The sequence below is a fragment of the Gadus chalcogrammus genome, chromosome 22 (genome assembly GCF_026213295.1).
Source record: "Gadus chalcogrammus isolate NIFS_2021 chromosome 22, NIFS_Gcha_1.0, whole genome shotgun sequence".
NCBI classification, from domain to species: Eukaryota; Metazoa; Chordata; class Actinopteri; order Gadiformes; family Gadidae; genus Gadus; species Gadus chalcogrammus.
In genome coordinates this window covers 4,531,867-4,549,434 of record NC_079433.1, presented here as the reverse complement: position 1 = coordinate 4,549,434, position 17,568 = coordinate 4,531,867, and the positions used below count along the sequence as shown (strand labels likewise).

General features: G+C 41.2%; 1 protein-coding gene across 1 annotated transcript; it reads right to left on the bottom strand.

The window, feature by feature from the left end:
- Positions 1 to 3,485: 3,485 nt before the first annotated feature.
- On the bottom strand, positions 3,486 to 6,644 carry edn1 (endothelin 1). The gene is made up of 5 exons (XM_056583050.1): positions 6,358 to 6,644; positions 5,952 to 6,093; positions 5,661 to 5,813; positions 5,268 to 5,360; positions 3,486 to 4,499 (listed from the first exon to the last, which is right to left on the bottom strand). The coding sequence occupies exons 1-5, from the start codon at positions 6,416 to 6,418 to the stop codon at positions 4,361 to 4,363; spliced, it is 588 nt and encodes a 195-aa protein (XP_056439025.1). The 5' UTR covers positions 6,419 to 6,644; the 3' UTR covers positions 3,486 to 4,360.
- Between the last annotated feature and the right edge of the window lie 10,924 nt (positions 6,645 to 17,568).

Genomic DNA, 17,568 nt, shown 5'->3' with positions numbered 1-17,568 from the left:
TGAAATGGTGTATAATTCCGCACATTCTGAACATTCCCTTCTGGAGGTGTGTCTGTGCTGCCCTGCGACGGTCTGAGGTGTGAATTAGGGCCAAGTCATGTTATACAAGCAAGCACCAGCACCAGCACCGCCTCAACCACACAGACCTCAGCCGACACGTCGACCCGGCATTCCTGTCTGTCAGGGAGGGTACTTTGAGGGCGTTTAACTGACATCCACGTAATAATAATATTATTACATAAGCGTGATTTAAGGCAGGGTGTTTAACGAAGAGCGGGATTATTTCGAGACCTGGCTCGATATAACTGCTCCAGTTCCCATGATGCACTAGGGGGCTGGAGAAAGTGTGACAGCCGTGTTAACCAAGAAATGTTCATTGCTACACTCGAGCGAGGTGAGGCTGTTAGCGAAGATGTTAGCGGTGAACGTTAACTATTGCAAAGTAACAATCATAGACATATATACTGACTAGATATATCGCATTCTGCTTCCAAGCTTGCGTCAACGATGCCACCATCTTGCCTCGGGGTAACCACCCACTTGAATGAATGAACGTTGACGGGTCAGGTGGGTGGTCACCGCGCGACAAGATGGCGGCGGCATTGACGCATACGTTCCACTGAACAGCGCGGCTCAGGCGATATCTAGTCAGTAGGCTATATATATCAATGTGTAGCAATGACCAATGCTAGCTAACGCGAGCTAGCTAACACGGGGGATATGACAGCGGTTTCTCCTGGTTACCTGAGCAGTCACGTCCTGAAGGAGAGGGAGACGACCAGGTCAGGGTTGGTATCGGGATGACCCTGAACCCTCCCCCCCCCCCCCCCCCCCCCTCCTTCCCTGCCTCCCCCATGTCGTGAGAGCTCACCTCCGGCCCCCGGAGGTGAGCTCTGGAACAAAACAAGTGAACAACAAGTGAACGTAAGGGCGTCGGTTTGGACGGCGCGCTAGCCTGGTCGCTTCACACTGCTCCCAGCGGGTTTTTTCCACCGCACAGTTCCATTGTTCGACTCCGGAGCCCGAGCGAGAGAGAGAGCGAGCGAGAGAGAGAGAGAGAGAGAGAGAGAGAGAGAGAGAGAGAGAGAGAGAGAGAGAGAGAGAGAGAGAGAGATAGAGAGAGAATGCCGAGAGATTCCATGCGTTGTAATGGGCTATTATGCTGGTGCCGGGGCCCTATTCAACGAGCTAATGAGCTCCGCCAGAAGCAAGCGTCTCAGGGGAATCCCTTACGCACAGAGGCTAACCTCGCACGCTGAGTGCCATTGTTAGGGGACACGCGGCCCCGATGGAATGAGGTTTATTAACCTCTTCGAGAGCACAGTCATCCGCATGACAATCCATTAACCCTTCCAATGGGCCAACCGCTTACTCACACGTCGGACGGTGGTTAGGTGGGGAGAGAGATTGAGGGCAGGGAGAGGACTTGTGTAAATGCGTTGCAAGATCTGTTGTTTTGACTTTTATCTTTGCCTGATTGTTTCTGGTTACACGATCACGCCTGTGAATTAGGGTTGTCAACTCCCACCCAGAAGATTCTGGATCAAATCCAACAAAGGCTGTGTTTGTTTGTGTGAGTGTGTTTGTTTGTGTGCGTTCGCACATGCGTATGTGTGTGTGTGTGTGTGTGTGTGTGTGTGTGTGTGTGTGTGTGTGTGTGTGTGTGTGTGTGTGTGTGTGCGTGTGCGTGTGCGTGTGCGTGCGTGCGTGTGCGTGTGCGTGTGTGTGAAGTCATGGTGGTAGGATTCGTTCGTTCAACAAAAATGTAAAGTAACATAACCTTGTGTCCGACGCCAACATGCCAACGTTTGCGCTGACCAATCAGGCTGAGCAGCGCCTGCCTGTGGCTGTGACCTTGTGATCCTTCTCTGTCCTGCTCTAGAGACACCCTAACATCACTGAACGTACGTTGTGACCACGAGTTGTTGCATCAGAGTTCTCAAACGCATCTCAGCGACCCTGATTCCTTTTGATCTTTGAAACTAATTTCTATGTTTTCTTTAGTGTTTGTTTTGGCTCCAATGTATCTCGGTGTCAGCTTAAAACATGTTTTATTCCTGCCAGGTTATTTATTAAGCACTTTGTAAAAACTTGTCGTTGTATCAGCAACGGCGATCAAAAATGGCTAACTGATACTTGAGAAAATACAAAAACACCCTAACAGTCAATCAATATAATTTCAGCACGAATCAATAGTTTATTGTTACAGAAATCAGCTCTGATTTATCCCAGGGTCGGATGGAGACAGCGGATTTTCTTTGTCCAACGGGCCATTGAGATAAGGTATTTTCGTTCCTCAGTTTATGGTTTCCACCTTTTCGCTGGGTAACAGATGAGTTGCCAACAAACCAACTTAGTTTCAGATACATTTTTGTTGGACCTTATCAAATATTTCTTATTTGATAAGACTATAAGTCTTATAAGTTATATATGTCAAAGCAACGTGGGGTGTTAAGGTATGTGTAACGCTCCCTATATTCCGGTTCATGGGGTTAGGGTTAGGGGTCATCATCTTCACGTGGTTCAAATCGTGCAGCATACTCAGAGAATACCTGCATGGGACCATTTCCTTAATGTGTTAACTAATAAATAAGGGCTGTATCCTTGAGCATGTCTCTTGGCAGCGGCTCTGTGAGAATGTGGCTTTGTGTGAGTCTGAGTCACGCTTCTTCAGAACAGTCATCCAGCCTGTTTGTTCCCCATCCAAACCCACGTAACCCAAGAGGACGGTCACAATATAGCAGATACGAAACAATGCAATACAATACAGTGACTACAAATAGAGTGTGCTAGATATTATTATTAAAATGTAAGCCCAGTTGCTGTGTGTGTGTGAGCTGGGTGTGGAACGGTGGTGTGTTTGTGTGTGTCTAAGAGGTTTGGCGTTTAGATTAGAGAAATGTGTTTGCATGGCTTTGCCTTCCTTGGCTCCAAGAGGAACACTTTCTAGGATTCTCGCTCTCGTTATTTGCTCTCCTTTAAATGGATCTCTCTCTATTTCTTACACACACACACACACACACACACACACACACACACACACACACACACACACACACACACACACACACACACACACACACACACACACACACACACACACACACACTGCTGTTTCTCTCTCCATCTCTCTCTCTCTGTCTCTCCATGTCGCTCTGTCTCTCCATGTCTCTCTACCCCTCTCTCTTTCTTTCTATCCATGTCTCTATCTATCTCTCTCTCTTTCCTTTACTTAACACACAAAACATCAAAACCTGGTGTTTGATAGCACTTCCCTTGAGATCGTGTGTTGACCAAGGCAGTCCAGTTTACACCCTACTCCTGGTTAACATTCATGTATTCTGATAGCCTGGCTTCTTAACCTGAGGCCATTACTAAAGGTTGAAATTCTTCAACCTACAGTGGTAGCAACTATATTTTATAAATTGAATCCAATTTATAAAATATAATGTATATACATTGTTTCATTTGAAACAATGTAGGCCTACAGATCATATGTTGATGTGAAAAAGAGGAGAAAATGCAAAAACACAGAACAACTTTAGTTTTCTTTGGTGTGAAACATTTTTTATGTTTAAAGTTCTGCCTGAATCAGGGCAACTTGATGGCAGCACATTTCATAGAAATGATAAAAGAGCAAAACATCGACACGGACAACCAATATGGTCCTTAGAAGAGTACATTCTGTAACATGTGAATAAATAAACAGCATAACAGTCATAATATACGTAGAGTAATAATAACTTATGAGTAAAAATGTGCCCCTTTTTGGGCGAATTCAGTCATTGACAAAAAATCGTTCTTTTAGCGACCACATGGATCGCTTTAACAGCTCTTCACACACGCCCATAGAGAGGCCTCTCGCTGTGTAATATTTAGACATCCACACTGTGTATTAGTACATTCAGCTTCGTGAAGAACCCTCCCAACAGAAGAACGCTTCTGACGTTCTGCTGGAGTGTTCTCTTCGGAGGTCCACAGATGACGTTGTGAAGAGCAACAGTGGTCTTTGAGCGGTCTTTGCGTTTGCACTCAGTCCCCGTGCTAACTCTGAGACCCCATGCTGTCCAAGACCTTCAAGTCCCCGAGGGTCCAAGCCCCCTTTAGTTCAGTCTTTCCACCCGTTAGCAGAACTCCTGCCTGCCTTCCCCCTTCCAGAGGAAGTGTGGAACCGAGCGAGTCCATTGGCCAGCGCTCTGCCGGCCACGGCGGCCATTTTAGGGTCAAGTTACGACCCCCAACTGCCGCCCGCTAGGCCGCAATGGCGCTTCGTTCTCTAGCTTCTGTCGCTGATGGCGTCCTCTCTCCGTAACAGTGAGGAGGCTGGGTTAGTGGTTTGAGGAGGTGCTGCCGAGGCTGTCTAGGATGCGACGTGCCCCTCCTCCACCACCCTCCTCCACCTCCTCGTCCTCCACGCCTCCAGGACGCCGCGGGTCTGCGCCACGGCGCGCAGCGCTACCGACGACGACGTTTTCGTCATGTTTTCCCCGTTTGTTCTCCTGTTAAAAAAACACAAGAAAAGGAGGACGTCGTGAGTACTCAAAAGTGTCCGTAAAACACCACACATACCTGAACTTTGGGGTTATAAGTGGACGCGGTTAGGATTATCTGGGGTGAGGCGGTTCACACGGCTGTCAGTCAACAGCGTAGACTTCAACATACTTCGAAAAACAAGTCAAAAGGTGTCTTTCGACATGTCACGCACACGTGGTTTTTCTGGTGAATGCGGGGTCGATTCTGTGTGTATGTTTTGGGCTTTTATGTGCGAGTCGATGAGTAGCAACAGCCCATCCCCCGCCGGGAGCAGGTCAGCCCGGTGTAGAGACGACATGACGGGACCTGAAAGACGCCGAGCCTCCATTACTGCTTCACTCTGACAGTTTGGCCAGGGGGGAATGTGGCGGGACTACGTCTATTTTAGGACAACTCATCGACCAAAATGGAAGACAAACCGTTAATAATTTAAGACCTAGGGGATAAAACCGACGTTTGTCGTCGTGACGTCGGATATTAAATCCGTGGCTTGAGGGATAGTCTAGTTAGAAACCCTTCACTTTAAACCTGTCCGTCAACACGTGGAGTAATCCCTTACAGTAGTACGAGAATTGGTCCGCCTGCCAAGAAACACACTCGCTCCCACGCCTTCGCATTGCGTGAGCGTAAATAATTATCTGTGGGTTTATTTTGCAAAATAAACCCCAGGTATTTCCCTTCTTTTCTGCGTGCCTCCGACTGTCACCGAAGAATTTGGTTTTTTTCTTCCGTACCTTTTTATCCTCGGTGTGCGCGCGCAGCCAGCCCCGGAGCAGCGCTCGCCCTCCGCGCGACGGATCTTCTTGCCTAGCGACGTCTTGTTTTGCCTGCAGGATAAAAGGCGTCGGAAACCGCGATTAGATGACAGGACTCATATTTCATGGCGTGTCGCGCAACACAAACAAGTGTGCGTGTGTGCAGCGGAGTGGAAACAATTACGTGGGAGACCAATTATATTATATATATCCATATCTATTATTGTTATTGTACTCTTAACACATTGGTGCTACGGGCTAGATCTGACTTTAAAAAGGCTCCGAGCCATGTGTTTGATCTAAGCGTTATAACATAAAAATTAGAACACGGCTATAGCAGACATCGCCACAATATGACACAATATGCCGTACCTGAGTTGGTGTTCCGGCTGACAGAAGTTGTTACAGGCGCTGTCGTTTCCCTTGAGGCACCTGCAGCGGGCCCCCCCGTGGCTCTTAGCGGGGGGCACCCCGGCAGAGCGCCTCCTTCTCGGCATGTTTCCTAGCCCGTACGAGACGATGCGCCTGGAGAGAAACAATTCAATGATATTAGTCACGATTCTACTAAAAATATAGGGTAACTAACTAACTAACTAACTAACTAACATGAAGATAAACAATGATGATGTTGGATCTATTTGTGAAGCAGTGGGGGCTACTCACTCTGGCGTGTTGACCCAGATGATGTCCAGGTGACAGAAGTAGACGCACTCGTGGTCGAGGAAGGTCGCGCACGAGCATCGCTTGTTCCTGACGTGGCTCACGAGGCTGGCCGCGGGGACCTCGCTCGCGGGAGCAGACACAACTGCGATAAGGGGAAAGAAAGAATTTCAGCAAATGTTTCCCTCATCGTCATGGCTGGATAGTATCGTATAGGTCGTCATGCATGAGTGCAAAAAGCTAGACATTTGGAAACGACAGCTTGTAGTTAAACTTTGACACTTGACTTGAAAGTCCGCATCTACTCTTCTCACGGAGCGCATTAAATAGTTGTAGGCCTACACGTGTTAAGAACTGGCATGCTAAATACACAATCCAAAGCTAAATGAGTGAATCGTTGACTATTTACCTGTGTTCAACACCGCGGCAAACATGACGGACAGCAGGGAGGTCACAGCGCGTAAATCCATCTTTAGAAGTATTTCTAACTGGACGACTGCTTGTCTTTCTCACAAAAAATAAGATTGTTTTTTGCGCGAAAGTAATAATCCTACAGGTAGAAGTCACGAAAATCCACTTGTTCTTCTTGAACTTGTGGAGAAAAGCGTTGAATCGATCTGTTGCAGGAGCGTCTTTTTAGTTGCGTCTCTCGGCGAATCGAAGTCTCGAGGTCTAGTGATGTGTACCCACACGAGCAAGCCCAAAGACTTTATATACCAGTGCTTCCCTGCACCCCCACTCCTCCTCCCCCTCCCGCCTCCCCCCTCCCTGGAGGAGTCGCGTGTATAAAGTTTTTTTGTCCTTTGGCTCAATCGCAGACAATGCTGTTTGTTGGTGGTCACCGATAAGCAACGTGCAGGCCGAGATAAGAACTCTGAAATTCCACGGTTCCGAAGAGACCGCGAGGACGGAGACGCCGGGTGGCTGGGAGCCTGTGCCAAGAAAACTTAAAAAACACCCAATCTCTGGTCTGCGGACTACTGGGGGTGCAGATATAGGGTTGAGCCACAAAGGGGCAGCAGAGCGACCAGGATTTCTCATCCGTTTGGTAGACTTTCTCTGGATATTTCGCAGGACGCGAAGGATTGCAGTGTGGCTTTGCGGATTTATTGAGTGTCATAGTCGTAAATAAGGCCAAGACCTGTTATAATTAGCGATATGTAGATAGGTCATTTTTTTACGCATACCCTTGGTGAAATCCGTTCTACTTTGATTGTAGGACTATTGCAGAACCTCTATAGTCTGCAGCAGGTTGAGAAATGAACGTTACGATGTGTGTTGGTTAAATCTGGATGGATATGGATGGAATGCTGATTGTGTGTTTGTAAAAATGGATGACTGATTCATGTGCTTATGAAAAAGTCTACTTGTAGGAAGGCTATTGTCTTAATAGCCTATGAAAGTTTTGTATAGACCTGTGCGTTATCTAACTCTTATAGGCTCATTAGGCTGGACCTACTAGTATGCTAATTACAGTAAGTCATTTAATTTTATCACAATTTTATTGTTAATTATTTTCAGCCTGATCTCAGCCAGTAATTAAATGATTACCCCTATCCGCTGAGAAAAAAGGCTATCCTACTGGAATGTTGGCCAGATAGATTATGTAAATGAAGTCTGTGTCCCTTAAACACTAACGGAAAGTACAGTTTAAAAAAAAGTTAGGAATTCACAGGCCCTATGACAGCAATCAACAACAATACGAATCTTTATTTACTCTGTAATAATGACCGTGAATAGCCGTTAACGGGATGTTGGGCGACTTGCCGTTTTGTGAGCGGAGCGTTGTGCAGTGGCTGACATCCACCACCAGATGTCGATGTTGACCCATCCTTATCTCCTTCACGCGGAGAAAAAAAATCGCACAGGTTTGATTGCTGCAAAGCAATATCATCCCACTGCAGACACAAATGGGCGTTCTCGTGTGGTGGGAGTTCCCGTTTACGCAGACTGGAACGCCCCCTTCTTATTCTTCGTCGCCTTTCTCGCTGAACTGCATTAAAATTTCAAAGTGTACTACTCCGAAACCATGTAAATAGTGTTGTAAATAAACTTCCAAAGCTTTTCAAATCTTATTTGGCAAAGAACTTCACATGGTGTGTCTTTTTACAATTTATTCGTTACCAGCATTCGTAGTGTTGATCAGCAGTGAAATAGTCTGCTATAAGACGTTGACGTCGCATAGCAACCGAAGACGATGGGGTTGACAAGTTACCGGACTGCTACCCATGCAAGTGAACGGAGCGTTCCACGGCATTGAGAAGACCAGTGTAATAAAGGCCTGTAAAATGTCTATTTATGGAATAGATTTCTCCTCAGATTAGACCAATAAAGGAATGATAACAAAAACAAAAAAAACACAAACGCTCGATCAAAGGCCCCCTCTCCCTCGGGTCAATCAAAACCCTCATTGTTTAACATGAATTGGCTAAACAAATGACCACTGTACCATATTTAAACACAATTCAAATTGTGCAGAGAATTATTTCCATTGGTCATTCTCAGTGGCGGCTGGCGATCAAACATGTTGGTGGGGCACAGTAACAGACAGGGGGTCTGAGGTCCCCCCCCCCCGCCCCATATTTCTTTTTGAATTTAATAGATGTGATTTCCTGTATTCTGGTGCATTTTGGGGATGGCCACTACCTATTTACCTACTTTTCATTCAGATTCATAGCCTAGATCCTGACTTGCAGGGCCTGGACAAGCTTACACTGCATATACCGACCTACTTCATGGCCATTCCACCAGCCATTGCTATTTGACCCATTGTTGACAATCATGATCACTGTCCTATAGCGTCCATTTTTTGTGAGTCTCAATGTCTACTTCAAATGCAGTTAGAAATATGGGACAGTTGCTTCATTTTGTTTATATGCTACAGGCCGAAAGACTAAATTAATATGTAGCTTACTTGCTCCTTTTAAGTATCACATTGCTTGGGGAGTCGAATTCCTCCACTGAAAAGGGTGGAAAGTGCTTACAACTCTCTGCGGTAGCGATCTATGACACTGTTGTTTTTTATTGTTTGTCATGAAAAAAACCACAAGGGGTAAAGGCCAATTTCCACTGGAATCGGCACGGAAGCGGCACGGCAGCGAATCACACGCCGAAAATAATAGAAACCATTAAAGTCAACGTAGACATTTCCACTGGATACGGCACCGGCACGGCACGGAACCGTCCCCAAACCGGCACTTCGTTTACGATACTTGCCTCTTCAATTTCTGAAAGTTGCCGGTTCGCTGCCGTGTCTCAGAACACGACTACAGCCAATCAGTTTGCCTTTGCTCATGAATATTCATAAGCTCACATCGATCCCTATACAATTCACAGGGTATAAAGAAGAAATTAAAGTCTGCGTCGATGCCTCGCAAGTCCGACTCGAGTGGACGTTGCCATGACATCTAGAAATCATAGGTCTACCGTATTTAATGGGTTATAATATTGATGCATATATATTATGTAGGGTTTGAATATAACTCGTGAATAATATTGTATGAATAATTATTATAATTATGCACGTCTTGAGCCATAGTCGGAACGTGTCCGTGCCGCTTCCAGTGGGGATTGCAGTACGGAACACAGCCGGTTCGCTGCCGTGCCGCTTCCGTGCCGATTCCAGTGGAAATTGGCCTTAACACTGTCGTTTTTTATTGGTCGTCATGAAAAAATACATAAGGGGTAACACTGTTGTTTTTTATTGGTCGTCATGAAAAAATACATAAGGGGTAACACTGTTGTTTTTTATTGGTCGTCATGAAAAAAAACATAAGGGGTAACGCTGTTGTTTTTTATTGGTCGTCATGAAAAAAAACATAAGGGGTAACACTGTCGTTTTTTATCGCCGTCATGAAAAAAAAAAAAGGGGTAACGCTGTAGTTTTTTATTGGTCGTCATGAAAAGAAACGTAAGGGGTAACACTGTCGTTTTTTATCGGTCGTCATGAAAAAAAACATAAGGGGTAACGCTGTCGTTTTTTATCGCCGTCATGAAAAAAAACATAAGGGGTAACGCTGTTGTTTTTTATTGGTCTTCATGAAAAAAACTAGAAGGGGTAAAACTGTCGTTTTTTTATCGCCGCCATGAAAAAAAACATAAGGGGTAACGCTGTCGTTTTTTTATTGGTCGTCCTGAAAAAAAACATAAGGGGTAACACTGTCGTTTTTTATCGGTCGTCATGAAAAAAAACATAAGGGGTAACGCTGTTGTTTTTTATCGCCGTCATGAAAAAAAAACATAAGGGGTAACGCTGTTGTTTTTTATTGGTCGTCATGAAACAAAACATAAGGGGTAACACTGTCGTTTTTTAATGGTCGTCATGAAAAAAAACATAAGGGGTAACACTGTCGTTTTTTATCGGTCGTCATGAAAAAAAACATAAGGGGTAACACTGTCGTTTTTTATCGGTCGTCATGAAAAAAAACATAAGGGGTGACACTGTAGTTTTTTATCGCCGTAATGAAAAAAAACATGAGGGGTAACGCTGTTGTTTTTTATTGGTCGTCATGAAAAAAAACAAAAGGGGTAACGCTGTTGTTTTTTATTGGTCGTCATGAAAAAAAACATAAGGGGTAACACTGTCGTTTTTTATTGGTCGTCATGAAAAAAAACTTAAGGGGTAACACTGTCGTTTTTTATTGGTCGTCATGAAAAAAAACATAAGGGGTAACACTGTCGTTTTTTATTGGTCGTCACGAAAAAAAACATAAGGGGTAACACTGTCGTTTTTTATTGGTCGTCATGAAAAAAAACATAAGGGGTAACACTGTCGTTTTTTAATAGTCGTCATGAAAAAAAACATAAGGGGTAACACTGTCGTTTTTTATTGGTCGTCATGAGAAAAAACATAAGGGGTAACACTGTCGTTTTTTATTGGTCGTCATGAAAAAAAACATAAGGGGTAACACTGTCGTTTTTTATTGGTCGTCATGAAAAAAAACATAAGGGGTAACACTGTCGTTTTTTAATGGTCGTCATGAAAAAAAACATAAGGGGTAACACTGTCGTTTTTTATTGGTCGTCATGAAAAAAAACATAAGGGGTAACACTGTCATTTTTTATTGGTCGTCATGAGAAAAAACATAAGGGGTAACACTGCCGTTTTTTATTGGTCGTCATGAAAAAAAACATAAGGGGTAACACTGTCGTTTTTTTTAATGGTCGTCAAGAAAAAAAACATAATGGGTAACACTGTAGTTTTTTATTGGTAGTCATGAAAAAAAACATAAGGGGTAACACCGTCGTTTTTTATTGGTCGTCATGAAAAAAAACATAAGGGGTAGCACTGTCGTTTTTTATTGGTCGTCATGAAAAAAAACATAAGGGGTAACACTGTCGTTTTTTAATGGTCGTCATGAAAAAAAACATAAGGGGTAACACTTTTGTTTTTTATTGGTCGTCATGAAAAAAAGCATGAGGGGTAAAACTGTCGTTTTTTGAAAAAAAAAACATAAGGGGTAACACTGTCGTTTTTTATTGGTCGTCATGAAAAAAAACATAAGGGGTAACTCTGTCGTTTTTTATTGGTCGTCATGAAAAAAAACATAAGGGGTAACACTGTTGTTTTTTATTGGTCGTCATGAAAAAAAACATAAGGGGTAACACTGTCGTTTTTTATTGGTCGTCATGAAAAAAAACAGAAGGGGTAACACTGTCGTTTTTTATTGGTCGTCACGAAAAAAAACATAAGGGGTAACTCTGTCGTTTTTTATTGGTCGTCATGAAAAAAAACATAAGGGGTAACACTGTCATTTTTTATTGGTCGTCTTGAAAAAAAACAGAAGGGGTAACACTGTCGTTTTTTATTGGTCGTCACGAAAAATAACATAAGGGGTAACACTGTCGTTTTTTATTGGTCGTCAGGAAAAAAACATAAGGGGTAACACTGTCGTTTTTTATTGGACGTCATAAAAAAAAACATAAGGGGTAACACTGTCGTTTTTTAATGGTCGTCATGAAAAAAAACATAAGGGGTAACACTGTCGTTTTTTATTGGTCGTCATGAAAAAAACATAAGGGGTAACACTGTCGTTTTTTATTGGTCGTCATGAAAAAAAACTTAAGGGGTAACACTGTCGTTTTTTATTGGTCGTCATGAAAAAAACATAAGGGGTAACAATGTCGTTTTTTATTGGTCGTCATGAAAAAAACATAAGGGGTAACACTGTCGTTTTTTAATGGTCGTCGTGAAAAAAAACATAAGGGGTAACACTGTCGTTTTTTATTGGTCGTCATGAAAAAAAACATGAGGGGTAACACTGTCGTTTTTTATTGGTCGTCATGAAAAAAACATAAGGGGTAACACAGTCGTTTTTTATTGGTCGTCTTGAAAAAAAACATAAGGGGTAACACTGTCGTTTTTTATTGGTCGTCATGAAAAAAAACATAAGGGGTAACACTGTCGTTTTTTATTGGTCGTCATGAAAAAAAACATAAGGGGTAACACTGTTGTTTTTTATTGGTCGTCATGAAAAAAAACATAAGGGGTAACACTGTCATTTTTTATTGGTCGTCATGAAAAAAAACATAAGGGGTAACACTGTTGTTTTTTATTGGTCGTCATGAAAAAAAACATAAGGGGTAACACTGTCGTTTTTTATTGGTCGTCATGAAAAAAACATAAGGGGTAACACTGTCGTTTTTTAATGGTCGTCATGAAAAAAAACATAAGGGGTAACACTTTCGTTTTTTATTGGTCGTCATGAAAAAAAGCATGAGGGGTAAAACTGTCGTTTTTTGAAAAAAAAACATAAGGGGTAACACTGTCGTTTTTTATTGGTCGTCATGAAAAAAAACATAAGGGGTAACACTGTCGTTTTTTATTGGTCGTCATGAAAAAAAACATGAGGGGTAACACTGTCGTTTTTTATTGGTCGTCATGAAAAAAAACATAAGGGGTAACACTGTTGTTTTTTATTGGTCGTCATGAAAAAAAACATAAGGGGTAACACTGTCGTTTTTTATTGGTCGTCATGAAAAAAAACAGAAGGGGTAACACTGTCGTTTTTTATTGGTCGTCACGAAAAAAAACATAAGGGGTAACTCTGTTGTTTTTTATTGGTCGTCATGAAAAAAAACATAAGGGGTAACACTGTCATTTTTTATTGGTCGTCTTGAAAAAAAACAGAAGGGGTAACACTGTCGTTTTTTATTGGTCGTCACGAAAAATAACATAAGGGGTAACACTGTCGTTATTTATTGGTCGTCAGGAAAAAAACATAAGGGGTAACACTGTCGTTTTTTATTGGTCGTCATAAAAAAAACATAAGGGGTAACACTGTCGTTTTTTAATGGTCGTCATGAAAAAAAACATAAGGGGTAACACTGTCGTTTTTTATTGGTCGTCATGAAAAAAAACATAAGGGGTAACACTGTCGTTTTTTATTGGTCGTCATGAAAAAAAACTTAAGGGGTAACACTGTCGTTTTTTATTGGTCGTCGTGAAAAAAAACATAAGGGGTAACACTGTCGTTTTTTATTGGTCGTCATGAAAAAAAACATAAGGGGTAACACTGTTGTTTTTTATTGGTCGTCATGAAAAAAAACATAAGGGGTAACACTGTCTTTTTTATTGGTCGTCATGAAAAAAACATAAGGGGTAACACTGTTGTTTTTTATTGGTCGTCATGAAAAAAAACATAAGGGGTAACACTGTCGTTTTTTATTGGTCGTCATGAAAAAAAACATAAGGGGTAATACTGTTGTCTTTGTCAAATAAAATATAAGGTGTAACACTGTTGTTTTTTATTGGTATCTTTAATTTTAAATGTAATGACATCATGTTTATGTCATATATAACCTCAGACATAACTATTACACAAATCTCAGTGGGAAGTGGAGAGCGCTGGGAGCTAACCCTCTGGAGACCGGGGTTCAAGTCTGGTTGATGTCATCTGTTGGACGACTCTTGTTTCTATTTCAGGCGAATTATAAAGTCAAGTATAACCATTGTGTTGACTTTATTCAGTGTCTTGATGGTGCATTGATAAGTTCGGAGGTTAACACTCTAAACTGTTCAGGTTCGGCTCCCCGCAGAAACTTCGAAAGGGTAAAACTGTTTTTGTTTATTGGTCGTCATGAAAAAAAACATAAGGGGTAACCCTGTCGTTTTTTATTGGTCGTCATGAAAAAAACATAAGGGGTAACACTGTTGTTTTTTATTGGTCGTCATGAAAAAAAACATAAGGGGTAACACTGTCGTTTTTTATTGGTCGTCATGAAAAAAAACATAAGGGGTAACACTGTTGTTTTTTATTGGTCGTCATGAAAAAAAACATAAGGGGTAATACTGTTGTCTTTGTCAAATAAAATATAAGGTGTAACACTGTTGTTTTTTATTGGTATCTTTAATTTTAAATGTAATGCCATCATGTTTATGTCATATATAACCTCAGACATAACTATTACACAAATCTCAGTGGGAAGTGGAGAGCGCTGGGAGCTAACCCCCTGGAGACCGGGGTTCAAGTCCGGTTGATGTCATCTGTTGGAAGACTCTTGTTTCTATTTCAGGCGAATTATAAAGTCAAGTATAACCATTGTGTTGACTTTATTCAGTGTCTTGATGGTGCATTGATAAGTTCGGAGGTTAACACTCAAAACTCTTCAGGTTCGGCTCCCCGCAGAAACGTCGAAGGAGTAAATCTGTTATTGTTTATTGGTCGTCATGAAAAAAAACATGAGGGGTAACACTGTCTATTTATTGGTCGTCATGAATAAAAACATAAGGGGTAACACTGTTGATTTTTATTGGTCGTCATGAAAAAAAACATAAGGGGTAACTGTCGTTTTTTATTGGTCGTCATGAAAAAAAACATAAGGGGTAACACTGTTGTTTTTTATTGGTCGTCATGAAAAAAACATAAGGGGTAATACTGTTGTCTTTGTCAAATAAAATATAAGGTGTAACACTGTTGTTTTTTATTGGTATCTTTAATTTTAAATGTAATGCCATCATGTTTATGTCATATATAACCTCAGACATAACTATTACACAAATCTCAGTGGGAAGTGGAGAGCGCTGGGAGCTAACCCCCTGGAGACCGGGGTTCAAGTCCGGTTGATGTCATCTGTTGGAAGACTCTTGTTTCTATTTCAGGCGAATTATAAAGTCAAGTATAACCATTGTGTTGACTTTATTCAGTGTCTTGATGGTGCATTGATAAGTTCGGAGGTTAACACTCAAAACTCTTCAGGTTCGGCTCCCCGCAGAAACGTCGAAGGAGTAAATCTGTTATTGTTTATTGGTCGTCATGAAAAAAAACATGAGGGGTAACACTGTCTATTTATTGGTCGTCATGAATAAAAACATAAGGGGTAACACTGTTGTTTTTTATTGGTCGTCATGAAAAAAACATAAGGGGTAACACTGTCATTTTTCAATGGTAACCCTTCAGGTTCGGCTCCCCGCAGAAACGTCGAAGGAGTAAAACTGTTTTTGTTTATTGGTCGTCATGAAAAAAAACATAAGGGGTAACACTGTTGTTTTTTATTGGTCGTCATGAAAAAAAACATGAGGGGTAACACTGTTGTTTTTTATTGGTCGTCATGAAAAAAAACATGAGGGGTAACACTGTTGTTTTTTATTGGTCGTCATGAAAAAAAACGTAAGGGGTAACACTGTCGTTTTTTATTGGTCGTCTTGAAAAAAACCATAATGGGTAACACTGTCGTTTTTTATTGGTCGTCATGAAAAAAAACATAAGGGGTAACACTGTCGTTTTTTATTGGTCGTCTTGAAAAAAAACATAAGGGGTAACACTGTCGTTTTTTATTGGTCGTCATGAAAAAAAACATGAGGGGAAACACTGTCGTTTTTTATTGGTCGTCATGAAAAAAAACATAAGGGGTAACACTGTCGTTTTTTATTGGTCGTCTTGAAAAAAAACATAAGGGGTAACACTGTCGTTTTTTATTGGTCGTCATGAAAAAAAACATGAGGGGTAACACTGTCGTTTTTTATTGGTCGTCATGAAAAAAAACGTAAGGGGTAACACTGTTGTTTTTTATTGGTCGTCATGAATAAAAACGTAAGGGGTAACACTGTCGTTTTTTATTGGTCGTCTTGAAAAAAAACATAAGGGGTAACACTGTCGTTTTTTATTGGTCGTCATGAAAAAAAACATAAGGGGTAACACTGTCGTTTTTTGTTGGTCGTCATGAAAAAAAACATAAGGGGTAACACTGTCGTTTTTTATTGGTCGTCATGAAAAAAAACATAAGGGGTAACACTGTCGATTTTTATTGGTCGTCACGAAAAAAAACATAAGGGGTAACACTGTCTTTTTTTATTGGTCGTCATGAAAAAAAACATAAGGGGTAACACTGTCGTTTTTTAGTGGTCGTCATGAAAAAAAACATAAGGGGTAACACTGTCGTTTTTTAGTGGTCGTCATGAAAAAAAACATAAGGGGTAACACTGTCGTTTTTTATTGGTCGTCATGAAAAAAAACATAAGGGGTAACACTGTAGTTTTTTATTGGTCGTCATGAAAAAAAACATAAGGGGTAACACTGTCGTTTTTTATTGGTCGTCATGAAAAAAACATAAGGGGTAACACTGTCGTTTTTCAATGGTCGTCATGAAAAATACATAAGGGGTATCACTGTCGTTTTTTAATGGTCGTCATGAAAAAAAACATGGGGTAACACTGTCGTTTTTTATTGGTCGTCATGAAAAAAAACATAAGGGGTAACACTGTCGTTTTTATTGGTCGTCATGAAAAAAAACATAGGGGGTAACACTGTCGTTTTTTAATGGTCGTCATGAAAAAAAACATAAGGGGTAACACTGTCGTTTTTTGTTGGTCGTCATGAAAAAAAACATAAGGGGTAACACTGTCGTTTTTTATTGGTCGTCTTGAAAAAAAACATAAGGGGTAACACGGTCGTTTTTTATTGGTCGTCACGAAAAAAAACATAAGGGGTAACACCATCGTTTTTTATTGGTCGTCACGAAAAAAAACATAAGGGGTAACACTGTTGTTTTTTATTGGTCGTCATGAAAAAAAAATAAGGGGTAACACTGTCGTTTTTTATTGGTCGTCATGAAAAAAAACATAAGGGCAATAAAATAAAAATATAAAATAAAATAAAACCAATAAAAAACTGTCGTTTTTTATTGGTCGTCATGAAAAAAACATAAGGGGTTACACTGTCGTTTTTTATTGGTCGTCATGAAAAAAAACATAAGGGGTAACACTGTCGATTTTTATTGGTCGTCACGAAAAAAAACATAAGGGGTAACACTGTCTTTTTTTATTGGTCGTCATGAAAAAAAACATAAGGGGTAACACTGTCGTTTTTTAGTGGTCGTCATGAATAAAAACATAAGGGGTAACACTGTCGTTTTTTATTGGTCGTCATGAAAAAAAACATAAGGGGTAACACTGTCGTTTTTTATTGGTCGTCATGAAAAAAAACATAAGGGGTAACACTGTCGTTTTTTATTGGTCGTCATGAAAAAAACATAAGGGGTAACACTGTCGTTTTTCAATGGTCGTCATGAAAAATACATAAGGGGTATCACTGTCGTTTTTTAATGGTCGTCATGAAAAAAAACATGGGGTAACACTGTCGTTTTTTATTGGTCGTCATGAAAAAAAACATAAGGGGTAACA

What these genes read in the sequence shown, in the direction of transcription:
- edn1 (XM_056583050.1), bottom strand. Translation starts at nt 6,418, where the DNA reads ATGGATTTACGCGCTGTGACCTCCCTGCTGTCCGTCATGTTTGCCGCG. An exon ending in ATCTGGGTCAACACGCCAGA is followed by an intron (nt 5,814 to 5,951) that starts GTGAGTAGCCCC and finishes GTTTCTCTCCAG; the next exon opens with GCGCATCGTCTCGTACGGGC. An exon ending in CAGCCGGAACACCAACTCAG is followed by an intron (nt 5,361 to 5,660) that starts GTACGGCATATT and finishes TTTATCCTGCAG; the next exon opens with GCAAAACAAGACGTCGCTAG.